Source organism: Hippopotamus amphibius, chromosome 7, assembly GCF_030028045.1.
Source record: "Hippopotamus amphibius kiboko isolate mHipAmp2 chromosome 7, mHipAmp2.hap2, whole genome shotgun sequence".
NCBI lineage: Eukaryota > Metazoa > Chordata > Mammalia > Artiodactyla > Hippopotamidae > Hippopotamus > Hippopotamus amphibius.
Window position 1 is genome coordinate 64,544,370 of NC_080192.1, and position 19,879 is coordinate 64,564,248.

The 19,879-nt window shown below is 36.1% G+C and overlaps 1 protein-coding gene across 2 annotated transcripts in view; it reads left to right on the top strand.

Moving 5' to 3' along the window:
* CTNNA2 (catenin alpha 2) overlaps positions 1–19,879 on the top strand; it is a 1,170,309-nt gene that overhangs the window by 1,130,935 nt on the left and 19,495 nt on the right. For both annotated transcript variants that reach the window (XM_057742313.1, XM_057742314.1), the window contains exons 17-18: positions 1,512–1,646; positions 12,281–12,424. In XM_057742313.1, the coding sequence (XP_057598296.1) occupies positions 1,512–1,646; positions 12,281–12,424 (279 nt within the window). The remainder of the gene's footprint in view (positions 1–1,511; positions 1,647–12,280; positions 12,425–19,879) is intronic.

The window sequence follows — 19,879 nt, forward strand, 5'->3', positions numbered from 1 at the left end:
ATGAAAGAATTCCCTTTCTTGAGTTTCCTTAGTGGGAGTCTTTGTCTCATACTATTATTCTAAATAAGATACTTGGGTTTGGGCTGTAGGTACTCATTTCTCACAATGTTTCATCAAGGATCTGGTGATTGTATGCCCTTTGCAAGTGCCAGCTTGAGCCAGAACAATAGAATGTCCTGGAGAATTTTGAGCTGAGCTTTGGATAGCAATAGAAATATATTTCAATTACTGGATAGCCGTTGGCATTAAAGCTTCAGAAATGCTTTAGGGAATCATGTAAATGTCTGAGGAAGTGTTCAGCTCTGTTCAGTGTGTATTTGATGGACATCTACCCACTTAAGTTACAAAGAGAATTCAAAATCCCTGGTCACCAGGATTTTTTTGAGAATTTGAAATCTTTGGTGCATCCTTTGAAGGGTCCTATTGTTACCCTTATGAGCTTAGTTCAATTGGCTTCAAATTCATTTTACTCAAATCCTTTTCTCTTACGGAGGTCTTGATCTTTCTGAGACTGTCTTGTTTAAAGGAAGTGTATGATGTTGCTAAAATTTGAATAAATATGGAATTCCAAAAAGTGTAATAGAGTTCCTTTAGTGACTGATACATTTATTTTTTTTTAAATCTTTGGAGTATAATTTCTTTACAGCATTATGTTAGTTTCTGCTGTACAACAAAGTGAATCAGCTATATGTATACATATATCCCCACATCCCCTCCTTCTTGAGCCTCCCTCCCACCCTCCCTATCCCACCTCTTTAGGTCTTCACAAAGCACTGAGCTGATCTCCCTGTGTTGTATATCAGCTGCCCACTAGCTATCTATTTTACATTTGGTAGTGTGTATATATGTCAATGCTACTATCTCACTATGTCCCAGCTTCCCCTCAGCCCCCATCCCTGTGTCCTCAAGTCCATTCTCTACGTCTGCATCTCTATTCCTGCCCTGCCACTAGGTTCATCAGTAACATTTTTCTAGATTCCATATATATGTGTTAGCATACAGTATTTGTTTTTCTCTTTCTGATTTACTTCACTCTGTATGACAGACTCTAGGTCCATCCACCTCACTACAATAGCATTTCTTAGAAATCCAAAAGAAACCACATAGAATGATTTCCTTCTAGCATCTGTTGCTTTATTGTCTGTGTTAAAATAACTTTGTATGTAGTGACCATCGAATGGGCCAGTAGGGAAAAACCTATAGAATGTTGTTTTCTTGGCAGTTTAGAAGATCATTGGTAAAATACTCATAAATGTGTCCAGAAGTCCCAATAAGACTTTCTGGGAGATCATCAATATTCTTTGTAGAGAATTTTATCAAAGTAGAATTAACCATTCTAACCTATTGGCTGTGGCCTTCCTAAAATGCACTATAAAGAAGTTAAATTGAATGGATATAATTAAGGTATGTGCCAGTGAAAACTTTTCTTCTCACAGCTTTTATATAGCAAGTATTAGAAACTGAAGAGTACTTACTAATTGAGATCACCTTTTTTTTTTAATGTTTTATAGTGTCCTGATTCAGCATGTAAGCAGGATTTATTAGCCTACCTTCAACGAATTGCCTTGTATTGCCATCAACTTAATATCTGCAGCAAGGTGAAAGCTGAAGTACAGAATCTGGGAGGAGAGCTCATTGTGTCAGGGGTAAGCTGGGACCTGGGCTTCACAATTCAAGTTCCCACTGTTGTACTTCCAAGGCAAGCATTCTTGGCAACAGTACTGCTGAAAACACCAAACTACAGTGAATCATAGGGAGGCTTTTTTTTTTTTTTAATAAATGTTATCACCATTATTCCAGACCTTACAATAACTCACAAAGAACAATTTGATTTTCCAATTACCCCGTGTTTATACTAGCCTTGTAAAATCTCCATTCTTCACAAGAAAACTAATTTCATAGTCTGGAAGCTCACTGCCAAGCTATGACTATTATAATTATTTGGGGCTTTTGTATATTTACTCATTGTAAGCCTACTTCCTTCCGTTAGTCCTAGTAATTTTCATTGTCTGTTCAGGAGCCAGACTCTCTATGTGTAGATTGTGTTCACATGTTAGAGATGGTTGAAACAATAGGAATTCATTCATCAGGTTCCAATGCATACTAGGTTATCAGTAACTCTTCAAAGCCAGAAAACATTTGAATTTAACACAGGTTGATGTGCTGTTGCCAAAAATTAACATGGTTGTCAAACACTAACAATTATATATCCTTTGTTCAACCACTTCACTGTTTCCCTTCTCATGAAAATATAAGTATCTGGTCCATTTTCATCAAATGCAAAGAAACAATAAGTTCAGTGAATAGAAGAATCATGATTTCTTGGCAAGATTTCCAAATGTATGTGTTGAGGTTCTTCACCTTGGCTTCCTTTCCTCCCTCAGTTCCTTTCTTTCAACACAAGGTTCCATCTGTTGTGAACTATTTGCAAATTCCAAAGTGTGGCTCTGCTACCTTTAGTTCTTTTCCCAGTCAACCTTGCCATTCTAAGAGTGGCATTACCATGAATAGAACATTATCAATATGGTGAATGCCTTGTGAAAATCAGGCTGGTCATGAAGCTCAATTCTTCCTCAAGCCATTTTCAGAAATTCAGCAGGTTGACCATTTGATAAAAACATATATATGTGAAAAAATCATTCTTGACCCCAAAGGTTTCAGTTCCTATATGGTTTGGCTTGCAGAAAACATAGCTGGGAAAAGAGCTGATCTGGCTTGCATGGAGATGCCATTTGGAAAACCTGTTCCATGCAGTCTCACCTAGAGCCCAGTAAATTGCTATTTTGTGTCTCTTCCCAAAGCATAGTCACCTCTTTGCATTTCCAAAATGATCCTGCTTCTACATTCTTCAACAACCAAGGGCAATCTGTCTTGCAATGTGTCCTTTCTGCCAAGTTGGTGATTATCAAGATTCTCTCTGCCAAGAAGTGATCGAAACATTGCATCTCCCTTGCTTTCTTTCTTATCTTCAGCCTCGATGGTATAGTTTCCCATACCATTCAGCTTTCATGTCCATCTGTATATAGCACCTTGTGGAACCGAGTGCTTTTTGTTTAGCTTGCCTTGTGTGCTTTCATTTGTTACTTTCCAAATCTTATTATTTACATGGATGCTCAGAGCATCTTTGTGGATCTCAGACTCCACAACCTCATCTAAGCAAGTTTTACTGGCAGAGTTGCTCTCCACATCCTCTCAGTACCCATTGTTCATCACTGCCTCCAGAGCTTCATTTCCATTGTCCTTTCCTCATGTAGATGTAGTCCAAACCATCACTGGCTTTTATCACTTGCACTGTTGGCATTTGCAGAGGTGTTTGAGATTGAGAACACCATCAAGAAGCCTATTTCCTTCTTCAAGTCTTAGTGGCAATGTTCATAAATCCTTGCATGGGAGAAGGCTTCTTTTAGAGGAATGTTATACAACTTTATAATAATTCTGAGTCAAATGCATTATAAAGGTTTGCTTATATTGTTCAGTTATAGGCCTGCTCTTGGCCTCCTTATTTTTTTTTTTTTTTCAAGCTTGCTATTTGGTGCCATACCTGCATCTGTAGTCTGCTGTCTTTGCCACTTCTGCCTCCATCTTATTCTTCATCCTCCTTCACTGATGGCCAATGGAGAAAAAAAAATCAATATGTTTATTTTTGCAAAATAGCCACAAATGACTGCCTTCAAAGTTCTGAAAGAGTCAAGAATGTGAGACCCCCATATACACAAACTTTCAATGATTTTGCCAAGAAAGTGCACCTATGCTTTGAGCCACATTTATTTTGTTGTCTGGCATGTTAAGTGGCTATATTTTTAAGGAGAAACTACTATAGTATACTATGCAACCAAAAAAAGAGAAATACTTGAATCTTCCTCCATTTTTACCTATGTCTTTACATACATGGGATTCAAAGCCATGGCTTCTTCTCTGAAATACATGAAAGCCCCCAGAAAGGTATATTTGTTAGAAGTCAAAGTTTCTGCTAAAATGGAAGAGAGTTAGATAGATTGTTTCCAGTTTGCTAAGAAAAATTATTTGTATTGCAAAACTAAGCACCATGTTTTTATAATCTCATGCTGGCATGATGAACTTATGTTAAACAAAATGTACATATACCATGTCAGCATGTATATGTTTTATGTGAGTCTATGTGTACAAACTGGGAAAGGCTTCTTCTGGTGTATCTGCCTTTGGCTCAAGAGGCGGCTCAGGAAATCTCAACAGGTCATGGGGACGGTGGGTGCCAAAGCTCTTCATGAGTCATGATGGGAACTAGAGAAATAACGCAAACCAGGATGTATGCCTACGTGTGTTCATTCACACAACTGCTGTCTAAGAAGCACCATTAGTTTTCTGGCTGGCAATCAACTTTTTAAAGTCATTGGCTTAAACTTTTCTCAACAGCAGAAAGGTGCCATTCTTATTAAATCTCAAAGTAGAAGATGCATATTTGTGAGCCAATTCAGCTCAACCTGATAATTGCTAACCTGATAATGGGAAAGGGAATTGAAAAGAAAGAAACTGAAAGAGTGATATAAATGTTAGAGGGAAAGTGGAGGAAGCTAAAGCTCAGACAATTAAACAGCCCGATAGTTTGTATACTGGCTTTATTTGCTTGTTTAGTGTTTGGTAGTTTAATCTCTTAAACTGGTTTACATGGTTTTTGGAAGAAGGACTGTTGAAAGAAGAAAAGAAGAAAGAGGAAAGGACAGAGGATAGGAAGGAAGAGGCATGAAAGAAGGAAAATGAGAAAACAAAGGAAGGAAACTTAACCATAGTGTGTTATAAATTAGTTTAGTGCAAATAAAATGTGACAGCGTTATATTCATCATGGGACAACAGCTGAGCCACCCTTTCTTCAGTATGTAAATATATTTTGAATACAAATAAGTTCCAATATCATGCTATAGAAATTACCTGTGTATTTGATTGTTGTGTTTTTAATTAATTTTTATTCAGAGGATTTAATAGTTTCTTTTAAATTTAAAAATGGAGATATACGAATGGAACTGGAGAAATAAAAACCATTTTATAACCTTTGATTATCTTTAGCTACCCCAAAATTTATACTTTGTACATTATTCCGAATGAAATTGGAAACACAAGTATAGAGTTTCAGAATATGGAATGCTGAATATCAAGCATTCCAATAAAACTGAAAAATTCCACCTAAATTATTTTTGTAAGTTCAAATACAAGAGGAGACCTGTTATAACACTGAAGCCAGAAAGCAAGAGCAATGACCCTGCTCTGGACAGGGATATGATGTTCAGGTCAGAGATGGAGGGATGCTGATACAACTTACAGCTGACTCCACAGCAAAATGTTACAAGTTAATAGATTTTATTGCATACAAATGCCTCTTTTCATGCAAACAAAATATAGGAACAGAGTTTAGAGGTGAGGAACGTTAGTTCCCTTAGTCCTCAGGCTGATTGAATGGAGCCCTGACCTGTTCCTGAGGGATGGAGTAATTTGCCCTAATATGCACTTTTGTTCTTTGTCATTTAAATCTCTCCTTTCCAAATCTGAATTCCTCTCAATTGGGTTATGGAGAGAAGTTTGACAAGGTGAAGAAGTATAATTTGCAACACTGGTAGGATGTGAATTGGTAAAGAGAAAATTGGAGAATAAGGGGTCAATTGCAGTTACTCTTATTACCTATGTTTCATATCATTAAAAAAACCAGGCTCAATTAAGATTAACATCAATATTCAAGGGGATAAATGAAAAATAGTCATAAAAATGCTGGAAACTGATAACGTTCAAATCAACCCTACTTGGCACTGGCATATGATTAAGGATACCTATATGCTATATGCATATCTGTATACACACAACAAATACATGTGATTTGACACATTCCCTTGTCCCCTGAATAAGCAATAGTCAAGAACTGAACAGATGGTCGACAACTGTGATATATCTGCTTCAATACAATACAATTTGGGGGAAAATATGGAGTTTATTTGTCCAAAACTATATGTGTATATATATATGTACAATGCCATATATAAAGAGATACAGATATAGATACAGAGACAGATATAGATATATAGATATATTTAATTGTGGTTTGTTGAGGTAAGAATTGCATTTTATTTGAAAATTTCTGTATTCCCTCTATAAAAAAAGTATCAGTATTTTGTAATGGGATGCAACGGTCACTGAAGCAAGCATTGTACCTAGTTGTGTAGACTTGTACCTTAAACAACCCTTTTTGGGGAAAGAGTCTTTTTTTTTTTTTTTTTTTAATGTATCTTCCATTCTGTCTATTGTCAATTCTCAATTATCTCCACTGATCAAAGTATAGTAGTCATGGGGAAAAATCTAAATTGCTAGTTTTCAGTTTGGGTTTGGAATGCGCTTCTGTGCTTCATTTAAACAGAAGGGTATGTGTTCAGACAACTCACAGCACTTCCAAAGAATTGTATCCAGACCTTCCAGAGGGTAAACCATGAAGTATTTGGGCTTAACAGACTTTTTCTGATCTGGGGAGAGTAGGAGAATCCCAGATCCAGGGAAAATAGGTTTAAAACAGACTTCAGATTATAAATCTGAATGAAGGGATAGCAGGGATACTCTGTAACAATAAGAAAATCAAACTGGTATTTATCGTTTTCCGAATGGCGATAGTTCTTTGCACTTAATCTGCTGGTATGATGGGTTGTTGCATAATTCAGTCTTTCCCCCAACAGCCTACCCCCTAATCTGTTGTGATGGTAAAGCTATAGCCACTTAAACTCTGATTCCTGCATTAAATCTTCCTCAGTTACATCTGTGTCAGTGTACATGGTCATTAAGTTTTGCACAACCCAAATTATGCAAACCTTCAGAGAAAAATAACCCTTAAGTGTTTTTGCACTGCAAATTCATTCTCCCAGTGTTATAAGAGTGACATTTAACAAACTCAAGGCATTATTTCTGGAAGAAATTGGAAATAAGAATTTTTATAAGAAAATTAAAAAATCTCCTTGGTTGTCAGGCATCATAGGAAGCTTTAGCACCTGTAGCACCACAGCGCGATAGCTGTCTCCCTGAATTCAAATAATCTTGCGCAAAGGAGGAAGGTATACTGCTCCACTATAAGAAGTAACTCTTCAGTTACATACTTGAAGATACTGACTCTAAACTTATCAACATGGTCAGTTCTGTTCATTGAAAAAAAAAATCAGTTATTCACTGATGAAATTAAACCAATTGGTTATCCCTTACTGAATTGTTTTAAGCATAGAAAAAGACTTTGCATTCTAATGCTCTCATCCTAAAATAAGAAAACAGACTCCACTGTGGCAAAGCTGGGACGTGAACCAAATAACTCTTTTGACCTTGACTGGAGACATGGATTAAATTAATTTGGATCTCCTCAGTGGATTGATTTAATTGCATCACCTGAACTTGTGAGCTGAGCAGTTTCTATTTTAGTTTGAGGGCATTACTGTTTGTTAAGAATAGGGGTTAGTGCCTTTAGGAAGAGTGTCTCTGTGTCAGAAATGTCAATGCCATTACCTGTCATTGAATCAATGAGCTTTCATTCCTTTGGGTTTTAGAATTTTCTCAAGTTTCAAAAGCCTCGAATTAAAAGAAGGAAGGCAAATACTCCATAACTTTATGTTAGTAATTAATGCCTTAGATTTTAGTCAGTATTCTGAGGATTATTCAGCATCAATGAATAGTAATATTTCATGAAAACTTGGAAGTTAGACACATAGGAGGTACCTAGATGAGGGATAATGATTGCATATATCTTTTAATATCTGTGAAACACAGGCAAACCTATTTAAGATATACTGGTTTATACCATTTTCCCATAAGGTAAGTTCTAATTTTGAGATATTGTCGATATGTGATAATTGAGTTCATTAGAAGATGTTCTTTATTTATCAATGTGTTTTAATAGTTGACTGTAGTAGTGTCTTAGGAAATACCCCCCACCCCACCCCCATTTTTAAGTAGGTTTGGATATGTGAGAACAGCCCAGATCTATCTGTTCCCTTCAGTTGAACCAAATAATTATAAGAAACCGAAGTGTTGAGTGAATACCTTTATTTAGACACAGTATCTGTAATTCATGTCCTCTTTTTTGGTTTTCCTGTATACACTTTCATTTGTCAGCTCTAGTTAAGAAGTACGTTATTTTGAATGGCTTACCTAAATCTATTGTGTTTTTTTTCTTGTTCCTACTTGGACATGCCTCAAGAGAAGGTAAAATATGAACAAGTTGATGTAAAAGATATAAATAAATAAAAAATAGGATATGAATATTAAAATATACAAATATTATCTGGGAATTTCATTATTGATTTTGCACAAATTTCCATGACCTCAGATGACTCAAAATAAAGGAAATAAAGAGACCTCCATAGCAAAACTGAGACAGGAACAATGTTTTCCTAGGAAAGATCAGTGTTTCCATAAGCTGTTCCTAATTTCTAATAAACTAACAATCAGAGTTCAAACAGGTGTATTTATTGCTAGTTCTCATAAGGATATTTTAATTCATTGAATTCAATGTTTCTATTGTGTTTCCACTACTATGTAAAAGGCATGGTGCTAAATATTGGTTGGGTGACAACATTCAAAGTTGTTTATCTCTAATAGCAAATAATATTTGTGAAAAGGATACATTTTTCCATCCATTGTGCTTTTATTAGATTGTGTAGTCTATTGTTTTCATTTTTTCCCCGTTTAGTTTCTCATCTTACTGTTTCGCATTCTCAGCTGAAATAGCAGGGTGTCTGCTGAGCTACCTCTGTATTCACTGGTTTTCTTGGTTTACTCTATTTTAGAAATAAAACTGTGTTTAACTTACTATTGTCTATGTTCTGTCCCTACGGATTATGTCAAATACTTTCTCCAGCTTAATTTAAATGATTTATAAAATATGTGTTTGATCACAGCCTTTAGAAGAGAAATATGTTCCGTGTTATGGCCCATGTATCTTACAAATAGGAAAGACTTCTGGATGGTCAATGTGGAGGATTTCTAGTTCAGATTTCTTTTACTGCTTCACAACACATTGTCTTACTCTATCTTGAACAGTCATTTTCCTTCTAGGCAATAAATATATTTCAAATATTTCATCCTAATGCTATTTTCTTGAAGGCAAACGTAATTTAGACTTTAATCTTTTCTTTCATCATCAATACTGTATTGCTTTTCTCTGAATACCTTCGTCTGAACAGACGCCTTGCTGATAATGAACTTGGCTGGAAGTCTGGCTAGATGTTCTGTCAAATCTCTACAATCTGTCTCTTGACCTCTTTTATCTGTTTCCTTTTGCAAATCTATTTTGCAACTGAAAGACAATATCCTGGAGAAGTTCCGGTCAGCATCATCTTCTAAGGACCGTGTACTCTTTTAAGCCCAAGGTTCTGTATGTGAGACACTATCTTAAGACCAACTCAAACATGATCTCTTTATCTGGGAATTCCCAATTCAAATCTATTGTTATCAAAATTAATCATATTCTCTCATGCTGAGATATTTCTCTTTAGTAATAACATTTTGGTCACATTGCATGCCAACTGCCTAATCATGTCTTCCATGATAAATTACTTGGTAAATATATTTGCAGATTATTCTTTCAGAGTGTACAAATTATTCCATCTGACTTTTCTCAATCCTTTGCACTAAGAAGTTAAATTAAGACTTTTTTTTTCAACAAACAAACAAACAAAAAGTTGAAACCAACCCTGCATCTCTCTGTTCCAAACAAAATTATAACCATGGCTTCAATAATAAGGTCTCTTGACTGAAATCTTGCAGTCACTTCATGTCTTGTCTGAAGCCCTAAGTCATCCATTTATGTGATGTCATAGGAAGTAGGCATCAATTCATAACTGCAGTAAGACTTAGTTTTCATAAAAAATGTCAAGAGGCTAGATCCTAAGAAGAGCTGGAAATTATGTGATCCAGGCATCACATTCTATGTAAAAGAGAATTTTGTTACGTTAACTAATATCATAACGAAAGACATTATTGCAATCAATCATACTAAATTCACCTAAAAAGTCAGCACAGCTCACCGCTCTGCATCCATTTGATGCAGCCTAGTGTTGCATTGGGTTCCTGAAGACATGCTCTGTTTCCAGATAACAGTAGATGATTAATTAAAAATACTAATAGATTGTAATCTAAGTCCAGTTTATTTCAATACTTAAAGTGTTTAACTCCCATTTTATTCTAAAATCTTAATGTTGGCAAAAGTGTACCTGCTTTGTTGGGTAGTAAAAATCTTAAGTTGTTTGTTGGAAGAATGGACAGCTGCATCATTAATCTTAAATAGTGACTTTTATACTTTATGTGGAAGGTGAGATGACATAAGTATGTTTCTAATACATAATAATCATTCTTGAAACTGATTGAAAAAAGAATTGGTAAAAGAATAACACTTTCCCTACAATGGAAAATCAGGAGATGGTTAATTTCTAAAATCAAATGGGATTGTTATAAAGCATAAAAAGCAAGGATAAGCAAACTAGTCAATGATTCAGTTTGTAAAAATTGGAAGAAAATAGCTCTATAGGGCCATTAATTGTGAAATTTCACACAATAAAAACTGTTAAATATAGAATTTGAATTTAGACTTAGAATGATTGAAAATAAAAATAGAATAATTCAGCAAGGAGAACATATGCCAAGTATTATTGCTGCTTCTAGTAAGTACTAAAAAACCCAAATATATGAAAAATTTCACTTTCATTCTTTCTTCTCAAATGCCAGGTTTTTTTCTTTTCTTATTGTTTTTAATTCTCTAAAGACATTCTTTAAATGCCTTGAACATTTATTTTGAAGTAAAAGATGAGAGTAGTGTTGCCCAGTTCATAATCAGTTTGAATTTAGTAGCTTCTGTTTCAAAATGCTCCCTAATCTACCAATTTTGCATAGTTTAAAATTGTGATTATTTAATACACTTAGATGTGTAGTGATTTAAGAATGAGAGAACTAGAGACAGAACTCTATTGGCTCAAAACACCAGAAAAAACAATCCAAATTAGGAATTTTGTTTATCTGCGTACAGAAGCAGGCTCTGGTCTTTACCCATTGATGATGTTGTGAATGGCAAGCTATTATTTGAATCTTTACTAAAATATTTTCTGTGGAAGTAGATTCACTTTTCACATATTCCACTGAGCAGATAAAGATCTGGCTTCCATGTGGATGGTTTGAGGACCTGCTGGCTCTTCCTTTTGTCATAACGCTCACTTGACAACTTAGAGTAGTTCAATTTTTAAAGCTCTAAATCTACATTTGAAAAGAAAAAATGACCTTACTGGTCTCCACATTTCCACATTTTTCTCCCATCTTACCTGATTTCCAAAAAATAAAAATAAAAATTTGGACTCAGACTTTAAACAAAGCTATAACTCTGTGACTATAGCAAAACTGCATGTGACAGAAATGTTTGGTCACTGAGCATTTCTGGGTCAACTAAACTTGACCTCTGAAAGTAGCAGTGTAGGGGACCTTGTGATTGTAGCAGTATTGCCATTTGATTTTTCTTCAGGTTTGAAGGTCTGCTCTAATTATCCCCTTTAGGTGTGTGTTATATTTGGTACACATAGAAAAACTTAGTCAAGATTGTCAGTAATATTTTATGTCAAAAATAACATTTTAAGAACTAGAAATTCCAAGGATGGAACTAGGCATTGGTTATTGGCTTGTCTTTTAAATTGTGCCTGTCACACAACTCACGCTTGAGTGCAGAAAGGATCAGTAAAAGAGAATTGCCTTTCTAGCAACAATGAGTGCATTAATTCCTCAGTGAACCCAATGGAAGAGGTAAGTACCCCTTTAGCACCATGTACTGGCTGAGTGTGCGGAGGCCGAGAGCTTGCTGAAGGTCACAGAGCAGGGCAATGGAACTTCCCAGAAAGACATCTGACATTCCCCATGTACTGTTCCAGGCGTTAAGAGCTTCAGCCCTTGCTTTCTCTCTTGGTGATCTTCAATGCTTTAAATAGGGGATACATCCCCTTTGAACCCCACTACAGTTGTCCCTTACAATGCCTGACAAGGCGGGATGCTGCTTCATTCTCCTTCTCCCAAATGGTCCATTTATCTGTTCAAGAGAACCAATGAGGAATCTGAATGGCCGGGCTGCTTAATATCACAGAGGCCCATCCGTATCTCTTTCAGTGCTTAATTCCTTCATAGGCCTCTTTCTCCCAGTTACCCACTCCCTCTTCCACCTCCCTAATCCCTTCCCAATAGGGTACGTTTTTTTTTTTTTTTTTTTTTCTCTTGCTCTCTCTCTCACTCTCTCTTTTCTGTATCTCTCGGAAATCAGACAGGAGTTCAGAGCACTTTCACTACCTTTTATGAGGTAGATTGTGATGTCATAGATGGGGGCAGGGCTAGTCAACTTTCTACCCACCTCCCAACCTGTGCTGAGGGAGCTCCGATCGGGAGTGGAAGCAGTGATTCTTCCATGGTGAGTAAATTTGCTTTCTAATCTAACCTGTCTCATTGTAAACATTAATTTTGAAAGCAGGGGATGGGGTTTCAGTGTCTTAAAGATGTGACCAATTAAGTCCTCTTTACTTACTATTAACCAACTTTGGGCAGAGGATCTACTTATTTATTCTTTATTTAAGTCAAGAATTCCACAACACAGACACTCTTCAAGCATGATCTAAACTTGACAAGTTGAAAATAGTATTTTCATTCCTTTATTTCTCAGTCTTTCTTCCCATTGGGACTGAAAGTCATTGCATATGTGGAATGAATCCATTCTGTAGTCTTTTAGTGAGCTTTCTCTAAACGAAGGCTAGTTAGGAGAGTGTATTTGTCTTTATTTGAAAGAGTTCAGGATCACAGAATATCCTTTATTGATGTTTAGCCAATCAGTCTGCTCTTCTAAAACTGTAGAGTAAAACTGTGAAGGAACTGATATATAAGAATTATCAACAAACTTGGTTCTGATGGAAAAAATGAAAACTTTCTAATGTCAAAACTAAAATATTTATTTTAAAAAAAGTCACCACTCTTGCAAGATTAAGGGTGCAGCCATTTCACTGTATCTCAACCAAATTTGTTTTTGTTGCATGTTTTAACACTAATGCCGTTTTATAGGATTTCTTGGTAAAGAGACGTGAAAAGTTGCTGTTCTTTGTTTCATTTCAGTTTCTAGTATTACTGATTAATTCTTTTATATGCCTTAATATTTAGAAGGAAAAGATCAGCCTGAGTGAGCATGTTTCTCCACTTTCCTTGTTCTTTGCTGGGTGCATTTTAAAACTGTCAAGATATCAACTTTTATATTAGAGGGCAAAAGAAGTTCATGGAGATGGTTACCTCTTTAAGGGATATTGAAGCATCCTTTAAAAAGTGGGTGTTTTTAAAAAGGTTAGACCATCAGAATTTGAGGCCCTGTTACTTTACATGGGGAGGGATAAAAAGCATCCTGGTTTGTATCATAGATATTATGAAATATGTTAAACAGGTATCATTCATTTTTCTCAAATCCTTAGTTAACTCGCTATGTATGGATCTTGGTGTTGGAGAATTGGGGTCATTTAAAAGGAGGAGTCCTTTCTCATGCGTAGCTCTTCTGTTATGTGTAGAACCTCTCCTGCTCCCCTAAAAGGGCCCTCCCTCACAAGATACTGCTCTTTTCATTACCTGGGGGGAAGTGGTATGGTGACTGCTGAAGTTGCTTTCTCACCTAAGCTTTCTAACCTAAAGAAGTGGCTATAGTGGTAGCAATTTCAGGCACAATAAGGAGAAATAGAGCCATCAGTGGCCCAGAGGAAGACTTGGGTGATAACCACCTGCAGTCAACTTAATATTGCAATGTGGATAACAATGCCAAAGTCTCAGGTATTGGATGATCCCTCTCAAGTCTCTGGCCTTCCTTCCATTAAAAGTGTTAGCTCCCAGAAACCCAGGTAGAAGTAAACCTTCAGTGCCAGACAGAAAAAGCTGATGTGTAATCATAGCTCAAGTTTTTAATGTCTTTTATCAACCCCTCATACAGCTGCCAGGTAAGAAATGCTCATATTTTACAAACCCTGGGAATACAATCATCTTTAAACTTCGTGAGTTAAGAATGGTTGTGCTGTGGGCTTGTGCAAATTCAGAGAATCATGGAATGCATTGTGCATGCACTTGTATATCCTCATGTGCATGTCTCATTTATAGTGGTGTCCAGTGTTTTTATATCCATTTTGTATGTATTTGAATTATAACGTAAAAATACATACATATGTTGTGCTCGAAACAAAACAGTGAGGTGTAACAGAAGTTGCATTAATCTGGGTCCTGAACACTGGTGCACCAGTCCTGTTTCTGTCACTGACTCATTAGGTAACTCAAAGTAAATTACTTTGATCTCTTGGACCTCAATTTTCTCATCTGTAAAATGATGACAATGATTTAAAGGAGGTATTCGAGAGTAATCCTGCTCTAAAATTCTATCATAAAGTATGTTTTTGAAAAAATGGTTTATGGGGAAAAGACCGTATAGGTGATGAGACCTAATTTTTGTAGTTGACATACAGTTAGTTATTCAAACCAGAAAGAAGATTTAAGTACAAACTAGTGCCAAAATGTACTCTATATCTGACGTAGTGTTATTTGCTTAATGCTATTAGTGGGTCCTATTTTTTTAAGTTGACGATATCAAAGCCATGATGATTAGCGATGTGTTGATTTGGAAGACTGATTTGTTTTTTAACTCCATAATTTTATGTTATTCTGATTATTTGAGATAAAGAAAATATCCTTATCCACTAGGTAATAGATAGAGCTAGGTCTCATTGGGACTCTCAAATTCAAAATTACTTATGCAGTTTTGTGGGAATTCCCTTGTGGTGTGGGAAGAATCCATGAGTAGAGAATTGATGGGTACTGTGCTATGTGCTATGAAGGATGAAAGACATGTAAGGCCTGGCTCCTACTCTTGAGGAATGTGAAGCATTTTTGAGAGTACAGACATTGTCAGGGGACAACTTAGAGGTGAAGACAATAAGTGTCAGAGTGGTCTGGGTGGACTGGATTGTACAGGGAAGGCTTTGTGAGAAGCTGAGGCCTTTAGCTGACTTTGAACAGTGTGGTTTAGATTTCTGTTGTTTATGTGCACAGAATTGTAAACGTTGCAGAGGATATCTTGTGTTTAGAAATGCCACGTATCAAAATCAAAAGTCTTTGCTGAGTCCAGCCCCATACCTTCCCTGAGCCCCTTTCTCCTCAATTACATGCTGACTTTATAATATGTGAAGAGGAGGTTGTAAGTGAATGACTTGCAATGATTATTGAAATAGAATCAGGCAGCTGTTTTCTCAGTTACACAAGAGGTCATGTGACACTCACTGCCACAACTGTGGAAGAGAAATAAATTAACGGAAGGATTAGGGACAGAAGGAGGCTTTAGCTCCAGGACATTCTAAAGGTGGAAATGGACTATCACTTGGATAATCAAAAGGATTATCACTGACAGGTTTAGAAACGTTGGGTGGTCATGGAAATGCCCAAAAGCTAATGAGAATCCACATAACCAGCGTGATTTTCCAAAGCAGATGGAGACTTCTTGAACTCAATAGGAATCATGTCAGACTCTGTGCTCAAACAGTCAATCATTATGCAAGTCTCTTTCCCTAATACACGTGGGAAAGAGATTATTGATGTGGGTGTGATTTACCCACTTTGACAAAGAAGCACACTTAGGTTCCAAGGCTTCCCTGTTGCTGTAGGTTCACAGAAGTTTTGCAGTGTATACTTTGTATCCCTTAGAGGGCACCGTTTTTGTATTTCTTGCCACCCAAGTTCCTTCCAAATTACTACTCTGGCCTTTCTAGCAGACAGCAATTCTGTGAGCAGAACTGCTTTATTACCTATCCCAGATTCTAAGGACTTGGTTTACATAATCCAGTGAAATGTTTCTTAGCTTTCTATCATGACATAGAAATTAATTTCTGGAATATATTATCTCAGGAAATCACTTTCAAAAGCTAAACTTGTCTGTATGGGAATAATGAAATATTATGATCAAAGTCAGTTTTGCAAAGCAAGGAATGTTCTCTTAGAACTACTTTTCCCCAAAAATTTCAAATAGAACTTCCATAAATTTTTGTGGAACCATCTAGACTATTAAAGAAAGTTAAAGATATTACAATCTTGTTTGTCTCAAGAGAACAGCAATAAGGATGGCAACTCTTCCTCTCCTCCCCCAAAATGTCCCTTGGGGTAATTTTAGAAATAGAAGTTCAGTTAGATTTATAATCCAACAGATATTTATTGGATAAATAACACATGATACTCACTGTCCTATGAGTGAATATGGAAGTAGCGATGGAAAACAGATATGTAATCAGTAGCTGTGATAGATTATAATAATGACTCGAACAGAAATATGTACAGAGGTGATATGAGCATTCCTGTAGAGAAGGGGAAGAGGAAGCTTCATAAGTGGGATACTGTTTTTGAGTCTTCACAGATAGATAGATAGATAGATAGAAGTTTTCTAAGTAGAAGAGGAGGAAATGATTAGCCCAGTATAAAAGCAGACTGTCCACAATAGATATGTGGTATAGATATATTCTGTGCTGATCACACCTGAAAATATCAGAGACAGGTAGAAAGATGGAGAAAAGTAGTGGGCCCTGGATATCAGAGACATTTTTCTGGCCTATTCTCTCGCAGGATGGCCAGAGGTTCACCCACATGCCAAATGCAGAAAGAGGTGGGAGGAGACTTAAATACACAGACGCCTGGGCCAGGCTACAGACCCCCTGAATCAGGATTGTAGGGAGTCTGTAGGTTCTTGGCACCTGTAATTAACTATCCCAACCCACCCTCAACACATGTCAGGTGATTCATTTTCACACCACAGTTTCAGAATCTCTACAAGGCAACAAAACTGACTCATTGTTTCTATTTTCTTGCAAGAAGATTCAGGGGAAAAAAAGAATTAAGATATTAAGAATAAAAGATTTGGAAAAAATAGGATAAAGGTAATAAAGGAATTTTCTTGAGAAAGTTGGTTTAAATTTTGGTTAAGCATAAAAATATAACTTTCTAAGAATGGTGGTTCTTAAGTATACAGAATTACTAAGTGATGCTATTAAATATGGCTTGAAGAAAAGGCATGGACTATAAACATTTAAGGGACCATCCTGTATCTTTCATCATCATGGTCCAATGCAAGGAGTTAATCAAGTTCAGAGCTAAGTTGTTCTATAGCTCCCAACTTGTGTCAGGAGAAGAGACAGAGACAACAGTGCAGAGCAGTCTTTATTTCTGCTTGGTATTCTTTGGTAGAGCTATTAACTACTCTTTAATTTTTAATTAGGTGAACTCATTGAAAAGAAATATTTATACATGTATACATTCCCATCATGACTAGAAAAATCAGGCTCTCATGCCAATATAGGGTCTGTGGTCTATGTTGAAAAATATTAATAACATAACTATATATTTGAATAAACAATTATTTAGAAGTGCTCATTTTTTTCTATATTTTTTCTTCATGGAAAACAGTCATTATCCTATAGCCACCAGTCTGTGTAGAAAGTTTTACAAATGTTCAAAGAAGAGGGAGGCACTAGAGAGGTATTTTACGTTTGACTATGATATGAGAATGAACCTTGGTCTGGAAGAAGGTGGCCCTCAGATCACAGCCAGGAGGGGCAGTTCTGGATTTACCCCTCTAATTGCTTTGCATATGGTTCTCCTGTTCCAGATTGTCAGAATTATCTCTATTTTTTCGAGAATTTCTTTGCTTAGAAGTTGAGAAATGATAGAGAACCTTGCTTTTTCTTCATATACATCTCTGTGCAGGTAATAGCAATAACTGCTTTGGCAGAGCTGCCGATATGGTCACATTCTAAAAGTGGTTGACTGGTAGGATGCCAGTGCCTGCCATTAACTGAGCAAATTAATTTCAGCATGTTGATTTAAAAGAAAATTTTTTTTTAATTCTTGTCTATTTTTTTAACTAATGATGTGTGTCTCTGTCATTGGGTCTTTATTACACCTACCCAGCCAAATATAACCTTGGGTGGTTCTTAGAAATGTGCCAGGCAAAATTATTTACCTTAAGGCCTAGCATTTTACTTAAGTAAAAGCCAAGCCAGTAATGGCCACATGGTTTTGATGTCAGAGATGTGAAACAAAAGTTAGAGCATATCATGTTCTGTCTAGGTAGATGTCAAAATTGTAAGCAAGGTATTGCGTATCGATGTAAATTTGGAAACCAACTCTGTTTTTTACTGTCTGGGTGATATTGGGTAACATTCTTAATCTCTGAGTTTTTGCTTTTGATTTATACATTGGAATAGTAATACCCCTTAGAGGAACAATAGGACAATTGCATGTAGTAAATAACAATTATTATTAAACCCGCTAAGATACATTGAGGGCTCAGGATGTCCCAGACACTGTGCAAAGCATTTGAAATGCACTTTGCAATCTGTTTTCAAAATCATCCTGTGGAGGCGATACTGTCATCCCCATTAAAAACATTAGGAAAATGAAGTTCAGAGAATTTAAGCAACTTCTTGGAGGTCACAAAGTTAGTGGTTGATAATAGTGTAGTGCTTCCAGGAAGCCTCTCTTGATAGTCTCCCACAGCATGCTGTGTGTTCTATCATTGCTGGTTTCGAATGCAGTGTAGGAACTTGTATATATATATGTATATGTATATATCCCAGCTAGTCCGTGAGTTCCATAAGGATAGGGAATGTGTCTGGCTGTTCTTAATTTTTTCCCTGGTTCCCTGCACAATGAGCACATAATGTATGCTTAATACATTAGCTTCTTGGCCATTCCTTTTTCCATTGTCATAAGTTATCACACTGAAAAATCCTAGTAAATGATTCTGAAGTCTAAAATTCATTCATTCTTGCATTCACTTATTCCCACTTGAAAACACATGACTTTATTTTAAATACAAGATTTCAAAGTGCATGGTCTACCTAAGATTTGGGGTCCAAAATCAAGTAATTAATTTTTTTAGCTAATTTAATTTTTGTAATTTACTTTGTTATTTTTTTTAGTACTTTAAAAAAGAGACTTAAAAAACTTAAAAACTTAAGTTTCTTAGACTTAAAAAAGAGATTATGGTATGGAAACATAGAATTTCTTCCAAAAGAGCATTAATCATTTATTAAAAAAAGAATTTGAAATAAGGGCCAAAGTAATATGGCTGATTTCACTTGCCCTCCCACATGAAGGTTATGATATAGTAAAATGTTAATTATTTTAAAATGTGAAATATGACTTTTTAATTAAGTATCCTAAATTATTAATGCCCAATAATAGTATTTATAATTCATGTGTTTTAAATTCAGATTCAGCTACATATGATAAAACATCAAATAGGTATTTCTCTCTCACATAGAATAAGTCTATAGGTGATTCAGGGCTGGTATAGTAAAGCCAGAGTCATCAAGGACCCAGACTCCTTCTGACTGTTTGTTCTGCTCCACTTAGTATGAGGCTTCTGTTCTCAAGTTCATCTTTTGGTCCAAGTTGACTGCTAGTGTTCCATCTTCCGATTTCCCATACAGGAAGAAGAGAAGAGGTGAGAGGGCAAAATGGTGTGCTTCCTAGCTGTGTTAGCACCCTTTAAAATTTTTCCCAGGAACATCTGTACCCCTACCCCAGTGATGTCTACTTACATCACATGACAAATCTGAAAAAAAAAAATGGGAAGAATTAAGCATGGAGTGGCAGTTCTTACCCGTGTATACTCTCCATTCAGTGGAACACAAACTGAATTCTGACTTCCAGCAGTTGCTTGACCCAGCTGAGCCCCATTTTTCTCCAGTGTTAAGTGAAAATTGTATTAGTATCTACTTCATTGCATTTTTTTTAGGATTAAATATGTTAATATTTGCCACAGACTTAGTACAAGGCCCAGAATATGGAAGTAGCAAATAAATGAGTA